This window comes from Vespula vulgaris, chromosome 1 (assembly GCF_905475345.1).
Source record: "Vespula vulgaris chromosome 1, iyVesVulg1.1, whole genome shotgun sequence".
In the NCBI taxonomy this organism is placed as follows: domain Eukaryota; kingdom Metazoa; phylum Arthropoda; class Insecta; order Hymenoptera; family Vespidae; genus Vespula; species Vespula vulgaris.
In genome coordinates this window covers 17,867,988-17,891,540 of record NC_066586.1, presented here as the reverse complement: position 1 = coordinate 17,891,540, position 23,553 = coordinate 17,867,988, and the positions used below count along the sequence as shown (strand labels likewise).

General features: G+C 30.0%; 1 protein-coding gene across 2 annotated transcripts; it reads left to right on the top strand.

Annotated features, from left to right (window-relative positions):
- Window positions 1-811: 811 nt before the first annotated feature.
- LOC127072087 (longitudinals lacking protein, isoforms H/M/V-like) lies at window positions 812-12,751 on the top strand. Of its 2 annotated transcripts, XM_051012195.1 has the most exons (6): window positions 812-1,300; window positions 1,601-1,949; window positions 2,023-2,376; window positions 2,454-2,583; window positions 8,814-9,412; window positions 9,537-12,751. In XM_051012195.1, exons 2-6 carry the CDS (start codon window positions 1,638-1,640, stop codon window positions 9,798-9,800), a joined length of 1,659 nt encoding a protein of 552 aa, XP_050868152.1. In that variant the 5' UTR covers window positions 812-1,300; window positions 1,601-1,637; the 3' UTR covers window positions 9,801-12,751. The 2 variants fall into 2 exon arrangements, with proteins under 2 accessions (XP_050868152.1, XP_050868162.1); XM_051012205.1 differs by lacking the exons at window positions 8,814-9,412; window positions 9,537-12,751 and adding an exon at window positions 4,476-8,248 and having other exon boundaries at window positions 820-1,300.
- Window positions 12,752-23,553: the final 10,802 nt, after the last annotated feature.

The window sequence follows — 23,553 nt, the reverse complement described above, 5'->3', positions numbered from 1 at the left end:
ATAGATTATTCGACAGTGAAATTCTACTGAAAATTATTTAGAGAAATTAGACGTTTATAAATTTTATTTCGATGTTCCAAAAATGTTTCCAATTATACGATATCGCGGTTAATCGTAATAGCCAATCAATTTACGAGCATCCTGACATCTTCCCGCCCTTCACCCCTTCATTTGCGCGCCATAAAGGTAGCCATTGTTCTATCGTTCTGAGGTGAGTGTCATAATTTTTTTATCTTGTTTAATTTCTTATTAATTAGCTGCAGCTTCATGAATCTTCCATAAAAATCACATAAACGATTGTTACTATGAAATAGAGATATGGTTTAATTTTATTGCTGTGTAATACTTTTTTTTACACTTACGTATGTAAAATTTATCATATTTTCTTATCAATAATGAAGCTCGTTTAATACAAGTCGTATCACTATGAAGCTACTTTTACATATTTATATATTGCATGTATATACGTATGTGTATACGTGCGTGCGTGTGCGTATATTTAATTCGAAAAATTATTTTCAAATCGTTTACATTAGAATATAAATAAAATATTTTATTTCCTTTAAATAATAAAGCAGACGGATTAGCTCTTTCCGTCAACTGATTTTAATAAAAAATTAATACGAATTTCAAGGTCATATGATATGACGAAGAAAAAAAGGAGAGATTGTTCTTTTTAATTTTTATATATACATATGTCTATACGTATGTATTTTTTTATGCATAGCAACAAAGAGTTGTAACAGGTAAAAGATCATTTTAAAAATTGTACGCATTTTTACTTGACAGATCCTCACCAGGTGTCGCTTTTATCTGACCGCTATATTGATCAAGTTAGATTTTATAAGGACGCACGTTGATAAGATCTTTCGTATTTGCTAGTTCCGCGAAAAGTTTTTTGCGATTATAACATTTGTTGTGACAGATTTTGGCAATAAGTTCTTTCATTCGGTCAGCGTCGTAATTGTTCGCCTATGACGTCATTTGTGCATTACACAAGCGTCATCGCTTAGTCTGTTTTGTGGAAAATTTTTATAGGATTCGTGGTGTGTGGAGTAGAACCGAGTCGTCTGTATTATCTTTTTTGTTGTGTTTTTTTTTTTGGTTAAACACAGGTGCAAAAGTAATTTCGTACTGTGCGCATATTTTTTCTCCTACCTGTGAAAGTTACGCGACAGTGTTTTCACTCGCGACCAAGTCACTTTCGGAGTTAAGCGAAGTAACACAGTGTTATTTATCTCCCATCATACATCATTGCACCAAATCTGTATTTATTATGGAGCGACAGTAACATATTTCTGTAAGCACATTGTTAAATTTTTGAAGCATTTTTTTTCGCTTTTCTCGATGTTATTTCGTCATATTAATAGTAGTGACATATAGAATTTGCTATATTTTTTTTCTTTGGTAATATATCATAGTGTATACCAAGCCACATCAGGATTATTGAAATTTGGATTATTCAAGTATATTCTTATTATCTTTCATTTGTCTGTGATACTTGTCCTTTTTCTATACATTTTTATTCATTGAAATTTATATCAGACATATGCATCCGTGTATTACTTAAGCGCTAATAAGTTTTATTTTCTTCTTTCAGTAAAATATAAAAAAAGGTGCTACAAGTTTATATCAAGATGTCCATGCAACAATTTTGTTTGCGATGGAACAATCATCAACCAAACTTCATTTCTGTGTTCTCAAATTTATTAAATAATGAAACATTAGTGGACGTTACTTTAGCTGCCGAAGGCAGACATCTCCAAGCACATAAAGTCGTACTATCGGCATGTAGTTCGTACTTCCAATCGTTATTCACAGTTAATCCATGCCAACATCCGATCGTTATACTCAAAGATGTTAAATTTTCTGATCTCAAAATTATGGTAGATTTTATGTATTACGGTGAAGTTAACATTTCTCAAGATCAATTGCCATCGATTATTAAAGTAAGTATCGACACTTGTCAAATGTGTAATGTTTCTTAATGTAATGAGATATTATTTCCTTGTTTCTTAACAGACAGCAGAAAGTTTGAAGATAAAAGGTCTTGCAGAAATGCATACAGCTTCATTAACTAAATGGCCAAGTAGTAGTAGCGAACAAGGAGCTGCCGATCGTGGAGAATCCTGTTCTCCTAGTCCATCTCCTCTTTCTCCATCCTTCAGACGAAAGAGATTGAGAAAAACATCAACAGGATCGACATCTGGATCTGGAGACAAAACGGAAGAAATTAACGAGATTACATTGGTTGCTACTAACATTGTAAAACCTGAACCATTGATCGTATCTCAAGAAAGCAGCGAAAACGTAAGGCGACCGGTGAACACAAGCACAGAATCACAAGGAAGTATCGACGAAGATCAAATATCAATAGTAAGCGTTTTTGTATTAAAAAAGAAACATTTTAAAAAGTATATAGAGCGAATGATTCTAATAGATCTTTATTGTAGATGAGTAACATGGAAAGTAGTTCTACAACAATGCCGGCACAAAGTGATACCACAATACAAAATGTGAATCAACAATCGAGTGGAAATGTAGCACAAAGTTCTGTTTCTTCTCAACCACCAGCACATCAAGGTAAGCTATCTTGATATTAAAAGTTAATGTTTCTTAAATATATTAAGTATTTCAGGTTAGTATTAACAATAGATGTAGATTTTATTTAGATAGAATAGAGATAGGTGCAAGAAGGAAAGTTCAGTTATTGAGAACATTTTTTATTTCTTCATTCATTTATATATAATGCATGTATTATAATATAATCAATGATCACTTTCCAATTATTCATTGAATTTTAAATTTAGTATGTTTTTTTATCTGAGAATAGCAAAGAAGAGTTAATATGGTTATTGAGATTCTTTTATATAATAATAACAGAAGGAAGGTATAAAGATATGTAATTAGGCCATGAAAAATTACTTATCAAGAAAACATGAAACACAGTACTAACAAATAATTTCTGCTGAGTGTATGTAGGGACTACTATTCTTTATACAATTCTTTAAATCTAACTATATTTGCATGCTAATAAATCAGGGAAAACGCATGGGAAAAATGATAATCGGAATTTTGTAAAAATACTTTTGCACATTAAACATTTTGTTAACGTATGAAACTATTGATACATATTATAACTGTTGTCATTATTGTTATTGTTATTATTATATGCAAACAAGTCCATAGGCAAATATAGTAAAATCTTGTTAGCTGTAATTAAACGTAAGATTTTCAGATTTAGTTTAATATATGATCGTATCTATACATATATAGAGTCATATACATATACGCAGATATGTATATGTATTACATATATTGTTAATTTTTTATATGATTAATTTACTACAATAATTATATGTAATAAATCGATAAGTAAGTTAACTTGAAGGTTGCATGTTGCTTGTAAATTAAGTAAATAATTTGATAACTTTTAATCTAGCGATGCATATTGGTTGTGATGGGTATTATAAAAACTGCATGTGTTAATAAGTACTATTGATACACATTATATGCTGGCACAGATGCGTTTAAATGTATTGCACAAAGAAAATCAACAGGCGTTTGACATGATAATAGAGCGAAAGTAAAGGAACAAAGATATAGAAATGATAATAAATTAAATTGCCTCACTATCATTAAAATACTCTTCTCACCATGGTACACAGATACATAGCACACAATGTATATTTCGTGAAAGGACAGTAAATTGGGCCTTTGACATTGTTGAATGTGTATGTGTGCCTTGTTCTGTCCTATAATAAATAGTCATACACTTTTATATGATAATAAACGACGATGTGCTTAAAAATGTATCTGTGCCATGCCATAATATCATTTATAATATTTTCACATACATATTATTTTCTATGTACATTTATCAAATATTTGTTATACTTTCTCTTGCTTACAGCTTAGCATTTTTTCAATTATATTGGGAGGAAATGACTTATCTTCTTTGACAAAATTATTAATCCGATTTTATTATACATTTATATAAAATACAAGATTTCTTTTTTTATTCTAAATTGAACTCTATTTTTATTATTATCTTGACAGAACTCTAACATTCACTTAATGCATTTTACATATATGGCCGTCACATATGTTATAAAAAATACATTAGAATATATGTCAAAGGAATTGCCGTATAAGATATCAAAAGAAAGATTTAAGTGAAATAACTTTAGATTAGTTCGATTGAATTATATATCGTAGAGATATTAGAACATATATATATATATATATATATATATATATATATATATATGTATATACATATATATACATATACATTATATATATATACACATTATATATGTATATATATAATTATATATATACATTATATATATATATATAATTTTTACTTTATATGCATATATTTAATTTATTATTATTTTCGAACGAAACATTTTCTCTCGGGATAATATTTTCCTGTGCTCTGACCAAAAATACATCGGTCTGTTCTACAGGATTACAATGGACTATTATGGAGCACACATATCCACGTTTCGCTCTGTCCTCGTGTCAAACGAATCTGTCGATCCAAGCGTCATCAGCGTTTACAACGCCTGAAATAACAACTTCTTCGACGATCAGCGATCAGTACTCTGGTACCAGCACCACTGGTTCCAGTTGTGCCCTGACGAGTTATCCAAATTCCTCGTCGCATGGGGGGACATCATCGTTACAGCATACATCAGCATCGAGTGCTCCACCGCCATCCTCAACACAGTGTCCGAGTAACTGCCAAAGTCCCTGCGCCAGTCCCCAGACGGCGATTAAAAGGAAAAGATCAACAAATCCACAAGCTGATGAGAACTTTATTAGAGCTCTCGATGCAGTGCGATACGGTGGTATAGGCTTTTGTAAAGCTGCCAGAATGTTCGGTGTAAATAATCGAACGCTTTGGCTCGAGTACAAGAAACGTGGTTATCCTAATAATCGACCTAGCTTAAAGTCAAGAGTGAAACAAGAAGTTAATTCTTCACCACCGCCTGCGGCACAATCGGCCCAACCTGTAAATTCGCAAAGTCCAACGCCCATGGGGCCACCTTCGACTCCACACAGTACACACAATACCCACAGCACTCATACTATGTTAACCACTCATAGTCCTCATACCATGTTAAGCGGTTATATCGATAGTAGGCATACAGACTATGCACTTCCAAGTACTACTATGCCAATTAATTTACACGGAGTTAATTATAATACCATGTGAGCTGAATCACGATCGGAAAATTATTTGTATGTATAGAGGAGTTTCTGAGAAGTATTAGATTCGCGTGATGTAAAGCTGGATTTTTAGTAACGGAATTTATTTATAAAGAGCTCCATAATGCTATATTGAAAAAGAAGGGAAGAAAAAGAAAAGGAAAAAAGAAAAAAAAAAAAAGAAAAGAAAAGAAAAGAAAAAGGATAAGACGAAGATCTATAGGCAACAGTTCGTCACACATTCGTATACTCATTCGTATATTCGAAATAATTGGATTTTTGCCTATGGATGGAATAATCCAGTACTTTGTATACACAAAAGATTTTTATATTGGGAGGCCTCTAATGAAATCTTACTAATTGGCTGATTACATTTCTCCCTCGAGAGATTGGAAAATTTGTAAATTGAATAATTTATTACTTTTAATTCATTCAATAAAATTAGTGTTGTTTTGATAGTAATGTGATATATATAAAAGAACAAAAAAAAAAAGAAAAGAAAAGGAGAAAAATCTTGTGAATGAATATTCTTCATGAAATTATTCGTAATTTTTAAATATATATATATATATATATATATATATATATATATATATATATATATAAAGCAGAGAGTAACGATCTTGTTTTTTTTGGTGTTTTTTTTTTTTTTTTTTGTAAAATTTCGTTAATGTTAGGAAAGATATATTACGTCTTTATAAAGGTCCTGAAATGTAAGCTAGAGTTGGTGTAATACCAGTGTTGATGTAGCTAAAAGAAGAAGAAGAAGAAGAAGAAGATGATGAAGGAGAAGAAAAAAAAAAGAAAAAGAAAAAAAGAGAGACAAGTACGAAAGCACTATTATCGATAATTGAACTATTCTGTTACACCACCTTTAGAGTATGATAATACCTTCAGTAACTTTTGTATGTATAAAAAAAAAAAGAAAAAAGAAAAAAAAAAGAAATAAGTGATGTAGAAAAACGCAGTATTCAGTTAAGAAAAAATATATCGCGTCTGTATTTGCACAAATTCATTACATCTAACGAAAATTACATGCACGAGTACTTACAAAAGATCTACATCATACATACATACATACATACATACTTACATACATACATACATACATATATACATACATACATATATATTTTCATTTCGCTATTTGCTTATGGCAAATTAAAAGAAAAATATGTTCTCGTCATGGTTTCTCTTTTCCATTATAATATATACAAATGACATAAAAATTAATAATAATATATTCGTTATTACATACATTCTCGATATATGTTTAATATAATAATTTAAAAAAAAAAAAGAAAAAAAAGAAAGAAAATGGATTGTGCTGAAATTGTCTGAAATAATTTACATTTATTTATCATTCATGGTTAACAGTCAATATCACACATCACAATATTTGTTCCTCTATAATATGTTTTCTGTGTGTGTGTCCTTTAATATTAGATTAAATACAACAATAAAATATATATATATATAATATATAAATCGATTCGTGTAATCGAAAGGATTATAAAGTTTTAAATGTTTAGTTATCATGATTTGATTTTAATTCGATGTTATATTATTGAAGCATCGTTGACAAAGCCAGTGGCAAGAAAAAAAAAGAAAAAAGGGGGGGAAGGAAAAAAGATTTTTTTTTTTTTTTTTTTCCCAAAGAAAAAGTGATCATGATATATTATTATCAGAAATTCGATTTTGTAGATATATAAATGAATTGTGTAAAATATCAGATATACTTAGCAATTATATTTTCATTTTATTTCTTCTTTTTATATGCATACATATACATTCGTATATATTTACACACGAGTGCATTAACTTTGCTCACTTTGTTGTTAAATCGTGGGTTCTTGTTTTTTTTTCTTTTCTTTTTATTTTTTCTTTTTATTTTTTCCTTAACAATTAACTTCATACATACACACTTCGGTTTCAGCTGATTTACCAAAGTGACGGATGATTAATGCATGTATTGAATGTGCAAATATAGCTTAACAATTCAAAAAAAGAGAGATTTTAATATTTCTTATACATATATATATAAATATATATATACATAAGTATTTCTTCTGATGTAAGTATTAGTTATTTTGTAATTTAATGGAGAAACAAAAAACAAAGAGGAAGGAGGGTTAAAGGATTGGAGAAGGATCGTAGAGAGGAAGTTATCTTGTGAGCGATAATTTTCGTTTTAATTAATTTTAATTAATTATCGAAGGAAGAATGTAACGGAGAATTGTTTAGGGTAATAAAAAAAAAAAAAAACAAAAAAGAAACAAAAAAAAAACAAAAAAAAACTTAATCATTACAAATGTTAGTTGCTAATTATAACTAATTATAAGCATTTACACGCATTATACACACTGACATATAAGAATCAATAACGAACGAATAAAAATGAGTATATTCTCAGCAGATCTTGCAAATAGGACTGAATTTCTGATTTTTCTTATGATTTCTTTTTTTTTTTTTTTTTAAATAATCATTCTACTATTATTATTGCTATTACTATTATTGCTATTATTATTGCTATTACTATTATTGCTATTATGATTGCTATTATTATTATTACTATTATTATTATTATTAATATTATTATTATTATTATTATTATTATTATTAATGTCATTATTATTATTATTATTACTATTATAGTTATTATTCTTTCTTTCTTTTTTATTCATGACGATGAAAAAAATTGAAGCTTCTTTTTTTTTCTTTTTTTTTTCTGAATCTGTTTAATTTTAAATACCAAAACGAGAGCGAGACACGTATGAAATAAAATAAAGTAAAATAAAATAAAATAAGATAAAGTAAAATAAAATAAAATAAAATAAAATAAAATAAAAAAAAAAGAATCTGTTATATATATCGCGCGTATTTCTCATTCACGTAGCGGCGAACGTTCGACGTAATTAAGAAAGAATCTAGTTCTCGAATGAACATATAAGGCTTAAATTGACAAAATCGAGTTTAATGTGTCAATGTTATGTATAACACATTTAATAAACTACATTAAGTAAGAAAAGGCACGATATTTACATTCTCAAGTTTTGCACATCGATAAGTAAGAGATATACATTGATCTTGGATTTTAAGTATAATTATTTGCTTATGTTTATATCACACTTATACATATATAATTACGGGATTTATAAATGTAAGCTTATAAACGATCAATCGAATTAATTTTCATGTTATCATTATTTGTCATATCGTTGTTGCACGAAACAATGCTTATATTCGTGTTGATTCAATCAAATCGTCAAATCATTGCACGATTCGTTAAACATTTCAAATATTCGATGAAAATATCGATAATAATAATAATTTTGTTTTCTTTCGTATTCCTTTTTTTTTTTTCATAAAGATATTGCTGTTCACGTATTTAAAAAGCATGATATAATATGTACTCCTCAATGAATACGACAATATCCCAAATGAAAGAAATTTTTAGGGAAGATCTGACGTTATTACAAGAGTCGTAAAAAATTTGAGAATTTTAAGAATATATTTTCTTTCCATTAAAACTTGTTTTTTTCTCCCGTAAATGTTATCGCGCGTTAAAGATTAAAAATGAATATTTATTTCAGCTCTTCAATACAAATTGGCTGGATCAAAGAGAGGTCGTTTATTGATGCGTCAACCAAGAGTGAAAAAGGAACCATCTCATTTGTCTCCGGACAACGATCCAAATTCACCCCACATCGTTTCCTCGTCAATTCATCTGACAGCACAAACATTGAACGTTCCTCAGTTGTCACGTACCTGGGAAGAATCAAGGAGTTCACCACCACCTTCTATCTTGGTCACACAATCGAATCTTTTAACAGTGACGACACCGACAAATCTATTGAGCGTTCCTCAACCATCCTATTTGACGAAACAACATTCGCATCCACTTTTGTCGAGTCAACAATCAAGTACCAGTGGCAATTACTTGATACAAAGGCAACATTCGAATCCTGAGTTTCCCGGAAGGACTACGAGTCCATCGATAGTAGTAGAACCAGCACCGCTTGTTAAAACGGAAGAGGATGTCAAAGATATTAACGTTAGCGAGGAACCTATATTGACTACGACGAATGCTGGAAGTAGTAGTGCCGGTAGCAATATCAGTGGCAACAATACTCAATCTGGTGGACTAAGGATCAAAACAACTGAACTTAGGCGGAGTTCCTCTTCGCCTCAGGTATGTTAATTATTATTTTATATATGATGCATTATATATATATATATATATATATATATATATATATATATATATGTACATTGATAATCGTTCAACATAATTGATTTTGATAATTTTTTTCCAGACAACGAGCAGAGAATCCAGAGAAGGTACGGGCGATCAACGATTAGGTCATTGTCCAGTATTACGTCCTGGTCCAGCTTTAGGTTGCAATCATTGCTGGAACACTATGGATGCTCATAGAAGAATTTTAAGAAGAAAAACCAAGTACCATTGTCCAGAATGTCAAATCAATTTATGCATCGTACCCTGTTTTCAAGAATTTCACGAACAACGTCGCGAATTGATATCGAAATTGAAACCCTTACCAAAAACTAGTTCGGTTTAATATAATACCTTTTTCTTTTTAATTTTTTTCTTTTCTTTTCTTTTTTCCGTTCTTTTTTTCTTTTTTCTTTTCTTTTTTTTTTTTTTCCTTTAATTTATTTTATTCCCGTAGGATAAACTCGGCGGATTTATTTGCTACGTGTATTATATGTATGTATGTATGTGTGTAAGCGCACGCTTTAAATGTATAATCGCGTCGAATGTGAAAAAGTCATCAATTGAGAAAAAATTGCATCAATTGAGAGAAACCCTTTTTTCTACGACGAAATAATTATCTTTCGGCTCTATATTGGAAGTAACGTTTAATAAAAATAATAAAGAAAAAAGAATAAATAAATATTAATAAATAATAATAATAATGATAATGATAATATAATAATAATAATAATTATAATAATAATAATAACAATAACAATAATAATAACAACAACAATAATAATAATAATAATAATAATAATAATAATAATAATAATAATAATAATAATAACTCGTCCTCGTTACACAGGGAGCTAGTCATTTTTTAAATAAATTTCGAACTTCGACCACTACATTTATATTACATCGTAGGTGTATATATACATACATACATACATACATGTATATATATGTATGTATACACACACATATATATACATATATGCATGTATGTATGTATGTATGATGTATGTATATATGTGTGTATGTATATGTATTTTACGTATTTTCTAAATTACTGCGAACATTTCTTCATTTTTTTTCATTTTTATTCATTTTTTCATTTTTATATTTGATGACATACGTATGTAGTTTTTCATTTCGAAATATGGTTCAAGAACTATACATAATCCCAATAGATATATACATAATGGCGGATTTAGGTATAGGCGATGGAGTCTCGCAAGATAGGTGCCCTCACGTGACAATATAAAAAGATTTATATTATATAATACATATATAATTAAATGTTACCAATGACAGGTGCCCTCACGTGATAATATAAAAAGATTTATATTATATAATAAATATATAATTAAATATTACCAATAGCAGATATATAATTTCTTTTTGTATCTATATATGCGACTATAAAAACGAATTAGGACAGTGTGTTTTTCATTTCATCATCATTTGCACGAATAGTTAAAACGGTGAAATATATATTGTGAATAATTGATTTATTTAATGGAGGTCTTCCTATCGCTAAAAAAAATTTTTTTTAAATAATTTTTTAGTCTCAAATTTTTTGCAGACTAAATTCGCCATTGTATGTATAATATATAAATTGTTGAAATTTATCTTTCTGTCAAGAGAAAACGATGGATACACATATACACGTAAATACACAGCTAACCAAATTTGTTATTAACAAAAGTTCCTACGTACATCGTTAATGTGGGTGATCATTTTAGGTAGTAGAGTATTAGACATTTTTTTTAACAAAATTACGACTACGATCGTGATTTACGTATACGTGACATTTTTCGTCGTTCTCCAATAGTACAAGTTATTTGTTCGATGACTTAATAATATGTATATATATATGTGTGTGTATATATATATATATATATATATATATATATATATATAATATATATACGTATATATAATAACATTTTTATTATTACATCATTTGTGCACAAAGTAAAAAGAAAAAGGAAAAAAACAAAAAGAATATATATATATATGTATATATATAATATGTAATATATAATGAATTTGCATTAGGAAGTAGGACATTCTCCGTTTCTTGAAAACATGCACGTAACATTTTTCTGGATATCGCGTAACGTGACTAATGATAAAACCTATTTTTTTATTTTATATATTTTGTTTTTTTTCTCTATTTACTTGGATGTACAAACACAAATACATACGCGCACACACACACACACATACACACGAAGATAGTACAATACTTATGTTTTTTTGTCACGACTCGACGGTGTAATATAATAACAGAATACTCTTAGTGTTTTATTGATTTTTTGCGTGCAAACATTTCTCAAACAGTGTGGAGTGCTACTACTATGATCTATACATTTTAACGACCCTCGAATGCAAAATTACAAAAAAAAATAAATAAATAAAAAAAAAATAAAAAATAGAAAAAAGAAAATAGGATATGATGAAAAAAATAATAGAGAATCGAAAATTATTTCTTTGAAATAAAATCGAGGTAAATCGACCAAATTTAATATCGATATAGATATAGATAAGTACATATACTGGATGATGTTTTTTAATTGAAACACTTAAATTTATCTCAAAAACAACGAATTTTAGAATTTTTGAAGATGAAAATAAAAGTTGTTTGGTTTTGGAGATTCTGAAGTGGGGAGGAGAGTGGTGATAAAAAACTGGGATAAAAAATGCTTCGGACGAAGGTTGTTCGTTTTCTCGTGTAAGATAAGATGCTATTTAGAAAGATTATAGATTTTTATTTGAAAAAATAAAAAAAAAATAAAGTTGATCTAGAAATAAACTCGAGAATGTCCACTTAATCAGAAAAAAATAATGTTATGTTTGTCCCTCTCCCTATTCCCCACTCCCATAAAAAAAACCAAACAAATTTTATTTCAAACTTACTTTCAAAAAAATTCGTTGTCTTGGAGACTACTTAAGGGTCTTAATGTATAAAACAAAATTTACCTCGTATATCTATATGTATGATTTTCTAATGTAAATATTGACATTTCATATGTTTAATAACTTTCTCAGCTTCTATCTTCTTTAGCATATAGATTAGAAAGTTGAGTTAGGAATCTTTAGTGCATTTGGGGGTTGCGTGTCTCATGTCTGGATAAAAAAGGAAGGAGGAAGAGAACGTTGAGTTTTTAATTAGCAAAGCAGATTTTTCAAGTTTTAAGAACCAGTGGATGCCTGTCTATGAAACAGGAAAATGTTCGATATACATGGTGGTTGCTGTTGTTGTTGTTGTTAAAACGAATTCATCTAATAAATCTTAAGAAAGGAAGGAATTTGTGTGTGTGTGTGTATGTGTATGTGTATATACATATATATATATATATATATATATATATATATATATATATATATATATATATATATATTATAAAGTGAAACATGAAAGAAAGAAGCAATTTGTAAAATAATTGATACATAGAATACCTTTCTGATATATACAAAGGGTTTATTGAAAATGTGTAGCTCGTTTGTCTTTCTATTTATTATTCTACATATCTCAATATAAAATTGTCATATATATATATATAGTATAAAAATTTATATATTGTATTATATATATAATATCATATAAATATTTCATATATATATATATATATATATATATATATATTATATTATAATCATTATTCTATAATATATTACTATTAATAATATATTTGTATACAATTATTATGATATATTATAATATATACTATTATAATATATTATAAGTAATAATACAATGTATAATAATTATTGTAATAACATATTATAATAATTCTACATAATAATTATATGATATATATATGTATATATACATATATATGTGATATGTATATATATGTATCTATATATATATATATATATATAGAGAATGATTTATCTTCTCAAAGTGTGCTCTATCTGTATCGGCTCCCTTCGTTGTTGTTGTTTATCCAAATTTCAATCGAACGACGTGTATTGTTATTATTGACAATGCATTTACGTAAATGTATTTCCGTACCTACAGGTTGAGATTCATTAAAGTTTATCGTTACAATTACGAATCGATATCGTTTGATATCTTGAAATATATATATATATATATATATATATATATATATATATATATATATATATATATGTATATATTGTTGTTTGGAAAGTACAAAATGTCGATGGCCTTTCAAATTTCATTTATCAGGTCTGTAGTTCAAATAACAGAGTGGCCTATATAGTTGATCACCAATAATCGAACGAACTTTAATGAACCACGGCTTGTCGTATATATAGATTTGAGAAGGATATTCTTTATAGAAGAGATATTTTTCCAGTGTTTTTTCAATCGAGATGGACGAAATTCATGGACGAATATGGTAATCTTCGAACGTTCTGAATATATATATATATATGTGTGTGTGAGAGAGAGATAGAGAGAGAGGGAGATACGTTCGAGAATTGTAACAATTCGTGCAATATACAGGGTGAATCGCCAACACCAACGTTACAAGTCATATATATATATCAATATTTTTAATAATAATTAATCGTGGTGTGTGTGTGTATATATATATATCGGAAGATATTTGTCGAAAATTGAAAAAAAATTGATTTATCGATTAAGACTTGTAACGAGAGGAACACTTGACTCATCCCAGTACTTTTCTTGGCATGATATGGAATATATATATATATATATATATATATATATATATATATATATATATATATATGTATGTATGTATGTATGCATGTATATATACATACATATATTGTATGCAAAACATTATATATCAATTAATTATATTTTATGTAAATCTATGCTGAGACTCGTGAATTCAAAAATAAACAAACGATGTGATCATTGTCTTCTTTAAAAAATCGTCTATTATCGATATAACGTTATTCTTATCCTTTAGTCTTATTCTTATTAATATTACACACACGCACATTTTTGATTTTCTCTTATATCTCTTTTTCCATACATAACAAAAAAGAAGAAAAGAAGAAGAAGAAGAAGAGAGAGGAAAAAAGGGAAATCATTCCCAGTAGATTTTTCATCCCTTAAATCAAAAATATCCCCTATTGACCGATTTAATAATTTTTCGAGAGAGCAGATATCTTTTTCTTTTTCTTTTTCGTTTTCATATAACGAAGCATTGTGAATCAACGGGAAGGAAAAGAAAGAAAAAGAGAAAGAGAGAAAGAGAGAGAGAGAGAGAGAGAGAGAGAAAGATAGATAAAAAGAGATAGAAAGAGCAAGATCAGCATCAGCTTTTTCTTTGGACTATGTGCAAGCTGACGCCTTGAGCGACCCTAAGGTATAATACTATAGTAACGTTACTAACGAAAAGCAGTCGTCGTTGTCGTCGTCGTCGTCGTCGTCGTCGTCGTCGTCGTCGTCGACGTTGTCGACGTCGACGTCTCGTAGCTTTCGTAGCCTTCGTGGACGTCATCTTGAATCTCCCCAAAAGCCACGAGCGATATTATAAGCGCAGCCGGTGCCACAACGACGGCAGCTGGGTCCCTTCCTCGACCCACCCCTCCTCCCAAACTACCGCGATTTCACCCTCCTTTAGTGAGATCGACTCCCTTCTAGATCGGATCCCACGTGCTACAGAGGAAAAGAGAAAGAGAAAGAGAGAGAGATTCAAAAGTCAGAGCCCCAGATTAATTGTTGCACCCCTACTATATAATGTATATGTGTGCGTATGTGTTTATATATATATATTTTTTATATATATATATATGTATATGTATATGAAGGTACACGTCACGTACCATTTGATCGCAACCCTAACTTGAAGAAACAAGTATTCTGTTATCCTGTTAGGGTGACGTTTAAATCGTATTAGAAGGATCCTGGATGATCCATAGATCGATGATACGACAGAGATTTTTCTACGTCAATCGTCTTTAATTAACTAAGATTTTCATTTTCTTTTGTTTGCTTTCTTTTCTTTGATCTTCTTTTTCTTTCCTTTTCTTTTGTCCGTCACGAGATATTAATCGTCGATCGTTGCTTGATTCGTCGATTTGTTAATTTCGTTTGGAATATTTGTAAAGTAATTTTTGAGATCAAGATAAAAAATGTTTATTTGTCAATGGGTATGTTAATTTTTGAATTTTTAGTTTAGAATCAAATGCTCGAATACAAATAAGAGATTTGTAATTTTTAGATTTTTGTTTTTGAAAATAATTTTGTAAAAAGTTCAACAGTGTTCAGTATATATATATATATATATATATATATATATATATATATAAATTCGGATTAATACAAAGTTACAAATCGTTTATAAATAAGCATGGAAATCTGTAAATTACTTAATACCTTTTTAAGTCACATTTAACCCACCCCTATGTTCGAGCGTAATCGCATTACGTTCACTGAATCCACTCCTAACGTTTTCACCCTCGTGCAAAGTGCAAGGAGTTATTGTGTGAACTATACCTACAGTATTTAGAGACGAGCATTTATATCTTTCTAACAAAATCTTGACTCGTGTCAATTCGAAGTCAATGATTATATTAGAACAACCTAAGATTCTAATCTATAATTTTTCTTTAATCTTTCATATATCTATATCAGATTTAAATAATGGCATTGATAATAATGCAAATATTAAAACGCAATGATTTTTATGAACTATTTCTTAATTAAAATTTTCATTATCAAAAATGATTAAATGATAGATAATTTTTTTTATAGATAAATAATATATAAATTTTATAAAAATATCAAGTGATTTTTTTTAATAAAAATTTGTATGGATTAACATAATTAAAATTTTTATTATATTGGTATAATTATTTCTTATATACGAATTCACGTACAAATCTATCCTGAAAATATTAAGTGTCTTCTTTTAGATGTAGTATAGTGAGATATAATAAATTAATATGTATATATACACACACACACACACATATTTATCAAGAAAGTATCTATTTCAGAATTTTTATGGGCTAACATAAAATCATCACTATCGTAAACGTCGACATATTAAATCACTTTTTTTTTGTTTTATATATACGAATTCACATACAAATCCTATAAAAATTTCCAGTGTTTTCTTTTATTCGCGATACATACATACTTATCTAGAAAATGTTTTTTTATAAAATTTAAATCATATTCTTTATCGACACAAAAAACATAAAAACTTTTATAAATTGATGTAATTAAAATTATCAATTATCGTAAAGGACAAGGTGACATATGATCTTATATGAACAAATAATATACGAATTCTACTAATAGTTAAAAATTCTATTAAAATATCATTTGTTTATTTATGACATATACATATACATATGACACACACACACACACATATACATACGTCTCAAAAGTTTCATAAATTAAGAAAATCAAATTGAAATAATAGAAATATAATTATAATAATCGAAGAAGAAAAAAATGAATAATAATAATAATAAAAATAATAATAACAATATGAAAAAGAAAAAGAAGAAGAAGAAATACACGAAATGGTCACTCTAATGAATAAATACTGATATTCTCTCTCTTTCTCTCTTTTGTACAAAGAAGACTTAACACTTAATTTACATGGCTACAGGCGACAATGTCGAATGAACTTTAGCTGCATTCGGAAGTATGGTCGAAGTTAACGCTTAAGTAAGATAAGGTTAAAGGTTATTGTTCTCTTTCGAAGAACGTCAAAAGAGAGCTCGTACAACGACGACGATGACAACGACAACGACGAGAACGAGGACTAGGATGAGGATGAGGACGAGGACGAGGACGAGGACGAGGACGAGGACGAGGACGAGGACGACGAGGAGGAGAACGACGAAGCCATGCGAGCCATGCTTTCCAGCCCCGCCCTCGGGTTCGTTGATATTCCACCCTCCTAGTTGCTGACATGCGCATTGAAAATAATCTCCTGATGGTTCTCAACGATCCTTGGAGAGACCGTGTCGTATCATCGAGGAGAAGCTCCGATCGTCTGTACAAAATTTATTCAACGTTTTTGCATCGTTCGTTGATAAAAAAGAAACATACATACATACATACATACATACAAGAGAGTAAAACAAAGGGAGGAAAGGAGAGAGAGAGGTTCGACGATCCGAAACCTTGTTTCTGACAAAATTTTCCCTTTTTTGTTTGTTTGTTTCTTGTTTTATTTGTCTTTTTTTGTTTTGTTTCTATTTCCTCAGGTCCCATGATAGTTTGACGTCAAACTGTTAAACCTGTCTCAGTGACAAAACTTTTCTGGATACCAACAAGTTTGTTCATGGTAAAGTATACGTTATGTCATTTTATAATGGATACGTGATAAAATGTTAGTTAAGTTAAAAGTGTTTAAGTTAGATATACGTTATTTTATTTTATTGTATTTATCCAATTAATGGATAATAGCATATGGCAAATAAGATATAATAGTATAATTTATGTTATTTTATAATGAATTCAGTTGATAAGTAATTATTGAATCTATTATATTAACCATAGATAATTATTGTTTTTTTTTAATTATATTCTTTTTTTAGTTACATTGTCAAACGAAAAAATATTCATTTTTATATATTCATGTAAACACATTTACGAATACATACATATATACATACATATATATATATATATATTATTTATATAAAAAGAAAATGGAAAGTTAGTTGAAATAAGTCTCACCCTTAAATGGCAATATCGTGTAATCGTAAAAAGCTAAAATATACAACATTGTAGAATGATATCTTGGAGTCGATAAATCAATTGCTCTGTGTAGCTCTTTAAACGGGACATTACGAATCCGTATATTGTTGTGGACACAGCTGACAAGACCCATGGATTACCCTCCGTAGCTTTAACTTGCTATTACACACTTTCGATATTTACACGACTATCGATTAGCCGTACTATTCAGACAAATCGTCTGTACATGCGCGTACAAACGAGAACGATGTACTTTTTTTCTGACGTTTAGAACATCTACGAATGTTGGCATATACTCGAATTCGTGATTGACTTCTTGTAAAGACCGACATATGTGCAAATTTTAACTTTCGATTCTCGTTCCGTCGTTAAAGAAAATTATTATTAAAATAAAATTCTATAATCAATAATAATTATTAATATCACACGATATATATATATATAAAGTATATCATAAAAAGCTTTGTTACATATTTTGATTACATTTCTCTCTCTCTCTCTTTCTCTCTCTCTCTCTCTCTGTCACATATCAATAAAAATAAATAACGATAATAAATAATACACGATATATAAAGCGAATCATATAAAAATTGATTTGTTTTGATTTACATCGAAATTATATACATTCGATGTTACAATAATTATTTTGAATAAATTCGTCTCACGTTTTAAGTTAGACCTTTTGTTCCTCTTTAAAATATTACCGTCAAAGTTGGAATAAAGATATATTTGTTATATACCCGTGTAATGATCAGAGAGAGAGAGAAAAAAAAGATATTCATAATTCTTCAATAAAAGATCTAACAATTCTGATCGAGAATCATCATCACCCGTTTCATCGCTCACGTATAGTGGCTTTTATAACGCATCGGTAAACCCATAGAATTATAAATCTCTCTTTCTCTCTCTCTCTCTCTCTCTCTCTCTCATATACACACAAACACATACGTAAAACTTAGTATAGATACATATAGAGATAGAACAAACTTGAACGAATTCAATGCAACACGTACGGCGTACTTACTCGCGCGAGTGGTCCTCCATTTTCTATCGGTCGTTCGCGTAGGAGGCCTCTGTGTTTGACCACAAACTGTTTTAATCCTTCTGTTACTCGTATTTGCGTTTTCAAATCGTTGAGCAATATTCGTTCGTTCGTGAAAATGCCCGACCGCGTTTCGCTCGGGCACGGCGCGGCACAGCACGGCGGTATAACGCTCGGACGAACGCGTCTCAGGAAATGAAATGGTCGTAACCAGAAAAATCCTTTTGAAAGTCGATAAAAGGAGACCTCGAAATTATGGGATTATTCCAAAATTAATGTGCATTTGAATATTACGTATATGTATGAGAACAGAATTCACATATTTCCGTTTAGTTCTGTGTTCTTTTTAAAATCTCGATAAAAATGAAATTATGGAATTATTTCCAAATTAACGTACATTCCAATATTGTATGAAAAAATGTTTTTTCTTTAGCCAAATAGTGTTTACACATTTCAATTCATTATGGAATTATCTGAAAATCAATGTGCATTTGAATATTGTATGAAAGATTTTCTTTTTTTTTTTTTAACAAACTAGAATTTATCCGTTTTAATTCAGTTCTCTGTTCAATCACCGTACCGATTATTTTCTTACAGTGTTTCTTTAAATATTATTGTATATAATTTAAACATAGGTTTAATTTACACGTTATATTCATTTAAACGTATGTTAATTACGAACGTTTTCATATTTCTTTTTTTTGTCTCTTTGTCAGAGGTCGTCCGTTTTTTTGAAAATATTTGACGGAATTTTTTTATATTGTTATGTTACGAACATAACAATATATATATATATATAAAATGCCAAGTGACATATAGTATATTAAATTGATACCTGTGTATATAAATGCTTGTGGCTGAAATGACCGAACGGAGACCGAATTGAAATGTGTGAATCGATCGACTATTCTCGAAGAGAAAAATAGACAAAATAATTATGCGTAACATTCAATATTTCAAAGAATTATTTCAGATAATAAAGAATTGCAAGAAATAAAACAAATATCATAAAGAAAAATTACAAGATAAAATATGAGAGAACTGATCACTTCTTTTCCTCATAAAAACATTATATATATTCCAGGTACAAGTAAAATCCAAATTACAAAAAATAAAACAAACATTAAGGAGATAAATTACAAGATAGAAGATGAGAAAACAGGTCGCTTATTTACCCCATCGAAAAAATTGTATTTATCCAAGGTAGAAGTAAAGTCCAAATTACAAAAAATAAAAATAGAACGTTAAAGAGAAAAATTACAAGATGAAATATGAAAAAGATACGTTACTGCATAAAAAAGAAATCGTATTTATCCTATGTACAAGTAATGTACGAGTTACAAAAAAATAAGAAAAGTATTAAAGAGAAAAATTACAAGATAGATGATGGAGAAAACACGTCATTTTCTTCTCTATGGGAAAAAATGATACAATTCGTTTTTGAAGAATAGAGATAGAAAGAAAGATATATAGAGAGAAAGAGAAAAAGAGAAAGATAGAGAAAGAGAGAGAAAACATTAGGTAAGAATTAAGACGAGCAGGCTAACTTCTACGTCGGCGGTCTCAATCTTCGTCCGAAATTTCTCAAAAGAAGAAGAAGAAGAAGAACAAGAAGAAGAAGAACAGGAAGAAGAAGAAGAAGAAGAAGAAGAGAAGAACAAGAAAAAGACGAAGACGAAGAAGAAAATAGAGAAAATAGAGAAAAGAGATAGTATACGTTCTGCATGTGTATATATGAGAGATAGAAAGAGATGGAGGATCTTCCAGCGTCTGCGAGCGTCCTTACGATCTTTGCTTTACCCAATATCTTCTTGGCTTCACGCTCAACGGGTCCTTCCACTGCGACGTTTAGCCTTCCTGGTGGGGGTACTTTTATTAAAACTCCCGTCAATAGTGCGGCGAGGAGGTGGAGGAAGAGGAGGAGAACGAGGAGGAGGAGGAGGAGGAGGAGGACGAGGAGGATGGCGTGGGTGGATAGGAGGAAAAGAGAGAGAGAGAGAGAGGGAGACAGAGAGAAAGAGAGAAAGAGAGAGAGAGAGAGCTTCTACTACAGGCCGAAGCTTGCGCTTTATACAATGCTACAGCACGCTGCTAGAGTCCTCGCATTGGTAGAAGCTCGTGAAAAATCCAAATCACGATGGTGACGGTTTGTCGAGGCCTGAGGTCTTCTCAAACGGATTAAAAATTCTTTTAACGATTGAACATGAAGCTGGTAGCAGGATGGTGGTCATGGTGGTGGTTGCTGATGCTACTGGAGGAAAGGTTTGATAACAGTTGAAACATCTTGTTGTTATCGTCGTTCGTTGTTGTTATTGTTGTTGTTGTTGTTGTCGTGATTCTCAGTGTCAACAAGTAAACCACGGAAATATTATCTATAAGAATAATTTCGAATTTGGAATTTACTTGACACGCGAACGTTTTCTTTTCAAATGAAAACAAACAAAAACCAAATTTCCGACGAGATATACTTCTTTTTCGTTGTTTCTTTTTTTTTCTTTTCTTTTTTACGATTTCTTTCTTCGGACAACGTTTCATTCACTTTTTCTTTCTTTTTTCTTTCTTTCTCTCTCTCTCTCTTTTTTTTTTTAACATATACTGACACTGTTCATACTTTCTTGGATTAGTTTTACAGAGTTTTAGAGAGAGTTTTAGAAAGATGGTTCTAATATTTATTTCGTACGTATCGGAGGGATTATTTCTCGTTGAATTCTATAAAATGTTCTGGATATCGGAGGAGGAACGAGTGACTGACGTGAAAACGTCTTTTGTATCTTATTCCCTTTCGCTTTTTAATTAAACTTTCGTACGATACTCGAAGGGATAAAAAGTCGGATCTCGGCTTTAGCCTCCCGTTCCTCCCTTCCTCTCCCTCCTTTACGTTCCTCCCTCTCTCTCCCTATTGTATATCCATCGACGACAGTAGCTTGTGCCTTTGTAAAGCCTCCGATTACTCCTTCTTGTTTATTCCCAAAGATATTCTCTCCTTCTTGCGAATATTATATAAGATAAAAATATTTTTCACATACCGATAAATATGGGAATGTATGGGGCGACTATAATATCCTAATTTAATAATACACTCAACGTAACAAATTTTTCATAAAGAATTCATAAAGAATTTTATGATTTTATTTCAGCGTATCCTTTACCAATAAGTTATTTCAATCAATGAAAATAATTGATAATATATATATATAATCAATTATTATATATAATACATATATATATATATATATATATATATATATATATTAGATGAAATTTGAAATAATGAATATTATGAATATTATGAAATTCAAATAAAAAAATATTTTTATATTTCCTATCGTATGTATATTAATTTCTTCAATTTCATAACTATCTATTCGTACAGATATACATACATATACACCTATACATACACATGTATACACGTATATTCGTATATGGCGTGAAACACACGTGTAGAGAAACAGAGAGAGAGAGAGAGAGAAAGAGAGAGAGAGAGAGAGAGAGAGAGAGAGAGAGAGAGAGAGAGAGAGAGAGAGAGAGAGAGTGAGTGAGAAAGAGGGATAGAGGAAGGGAGAGAGATAGAGAGAGGATATACGCACACAGTCTCAAGGAGAGAATCCAAAAGCATACACGTGACCAACCACCGTGGACCTCACGCATGCCCCGTTTAATACCACAGCTTGACGGCCTGGTCGGTATGTGCGGGGTTGGTAGGTATATTGGCGCCTGCCGTTAAGCTCATGTTGATCCCTTGTACCACCCTAGAGCCTCTTTATTCGCAGAGACTCCTCTCCGAGCCCTTGTCCCTCAGACACCAAGCATCAGCTAGATAACCTTCGAGAATCGTTATATGAGAACGTAAAAGTAAAGAATCGATTTTCTTTACTTTTCTTTATTTTTCTTTTCCGATCTTCCTTTTTAACACCAAAATCCTTTTGTTGAATCCTTTTAGATCCTTTAGATCGGGCGCGGTCGAGGTATATAAAATACTTTCATCGAGCCATTTTCCTTTCTTTCTTCCTTTTTTCTATTTCTTTCTTTCTTTCTTTCTTTTTTCAATTTCATCTACGTACGTGCACGTAGATATCGTTCCTCTTTTTTTGTAACCTCCCAATCATCCCCCTTCCTCACTTCTTCCTCCTTTCTTTCCTCGTTTCATTAAATACTTTATTAATCTCGATTATTGTACCAACATATGTCGGCTTTCTGACAGAGATAACGCACAATCGATCGCAGTCTTTATTCATCTCATGAGAACCCGAACCTGTCCATACATCGTTATCGTACTCGATTGTCGCACACGGTTTGTTGTAACGCACCAGATATCGGGATGTACTGTTCTTAATGAAATCGAACACGAGAAACGGCTCGATCGTACGCGTATTACATGTGATA

Coding starts and splice junctions, on each gene's coding strand:
- LOC127072087 (XM_051012195.1), top strand. CDS start 1,638: ATGTCCATGCAACAATTTTGTTTGCGATGGAACAATCATCAACCAAAC. Junction 1,950..2,022: donor AATTGCCATCGATTATTAAA/GTAAGTATCGAC, acceptor GTTTCTTAACAG/ACAGCAGAAAGTTTGAAGAT. Junction 9,413..9,536: donor GGAGTTCCTCTTCGCCTCAG/GTATGTTAATTA, acceptor ATTTTTTTCCAG/ACAACGAGCAGAGAATCCAG.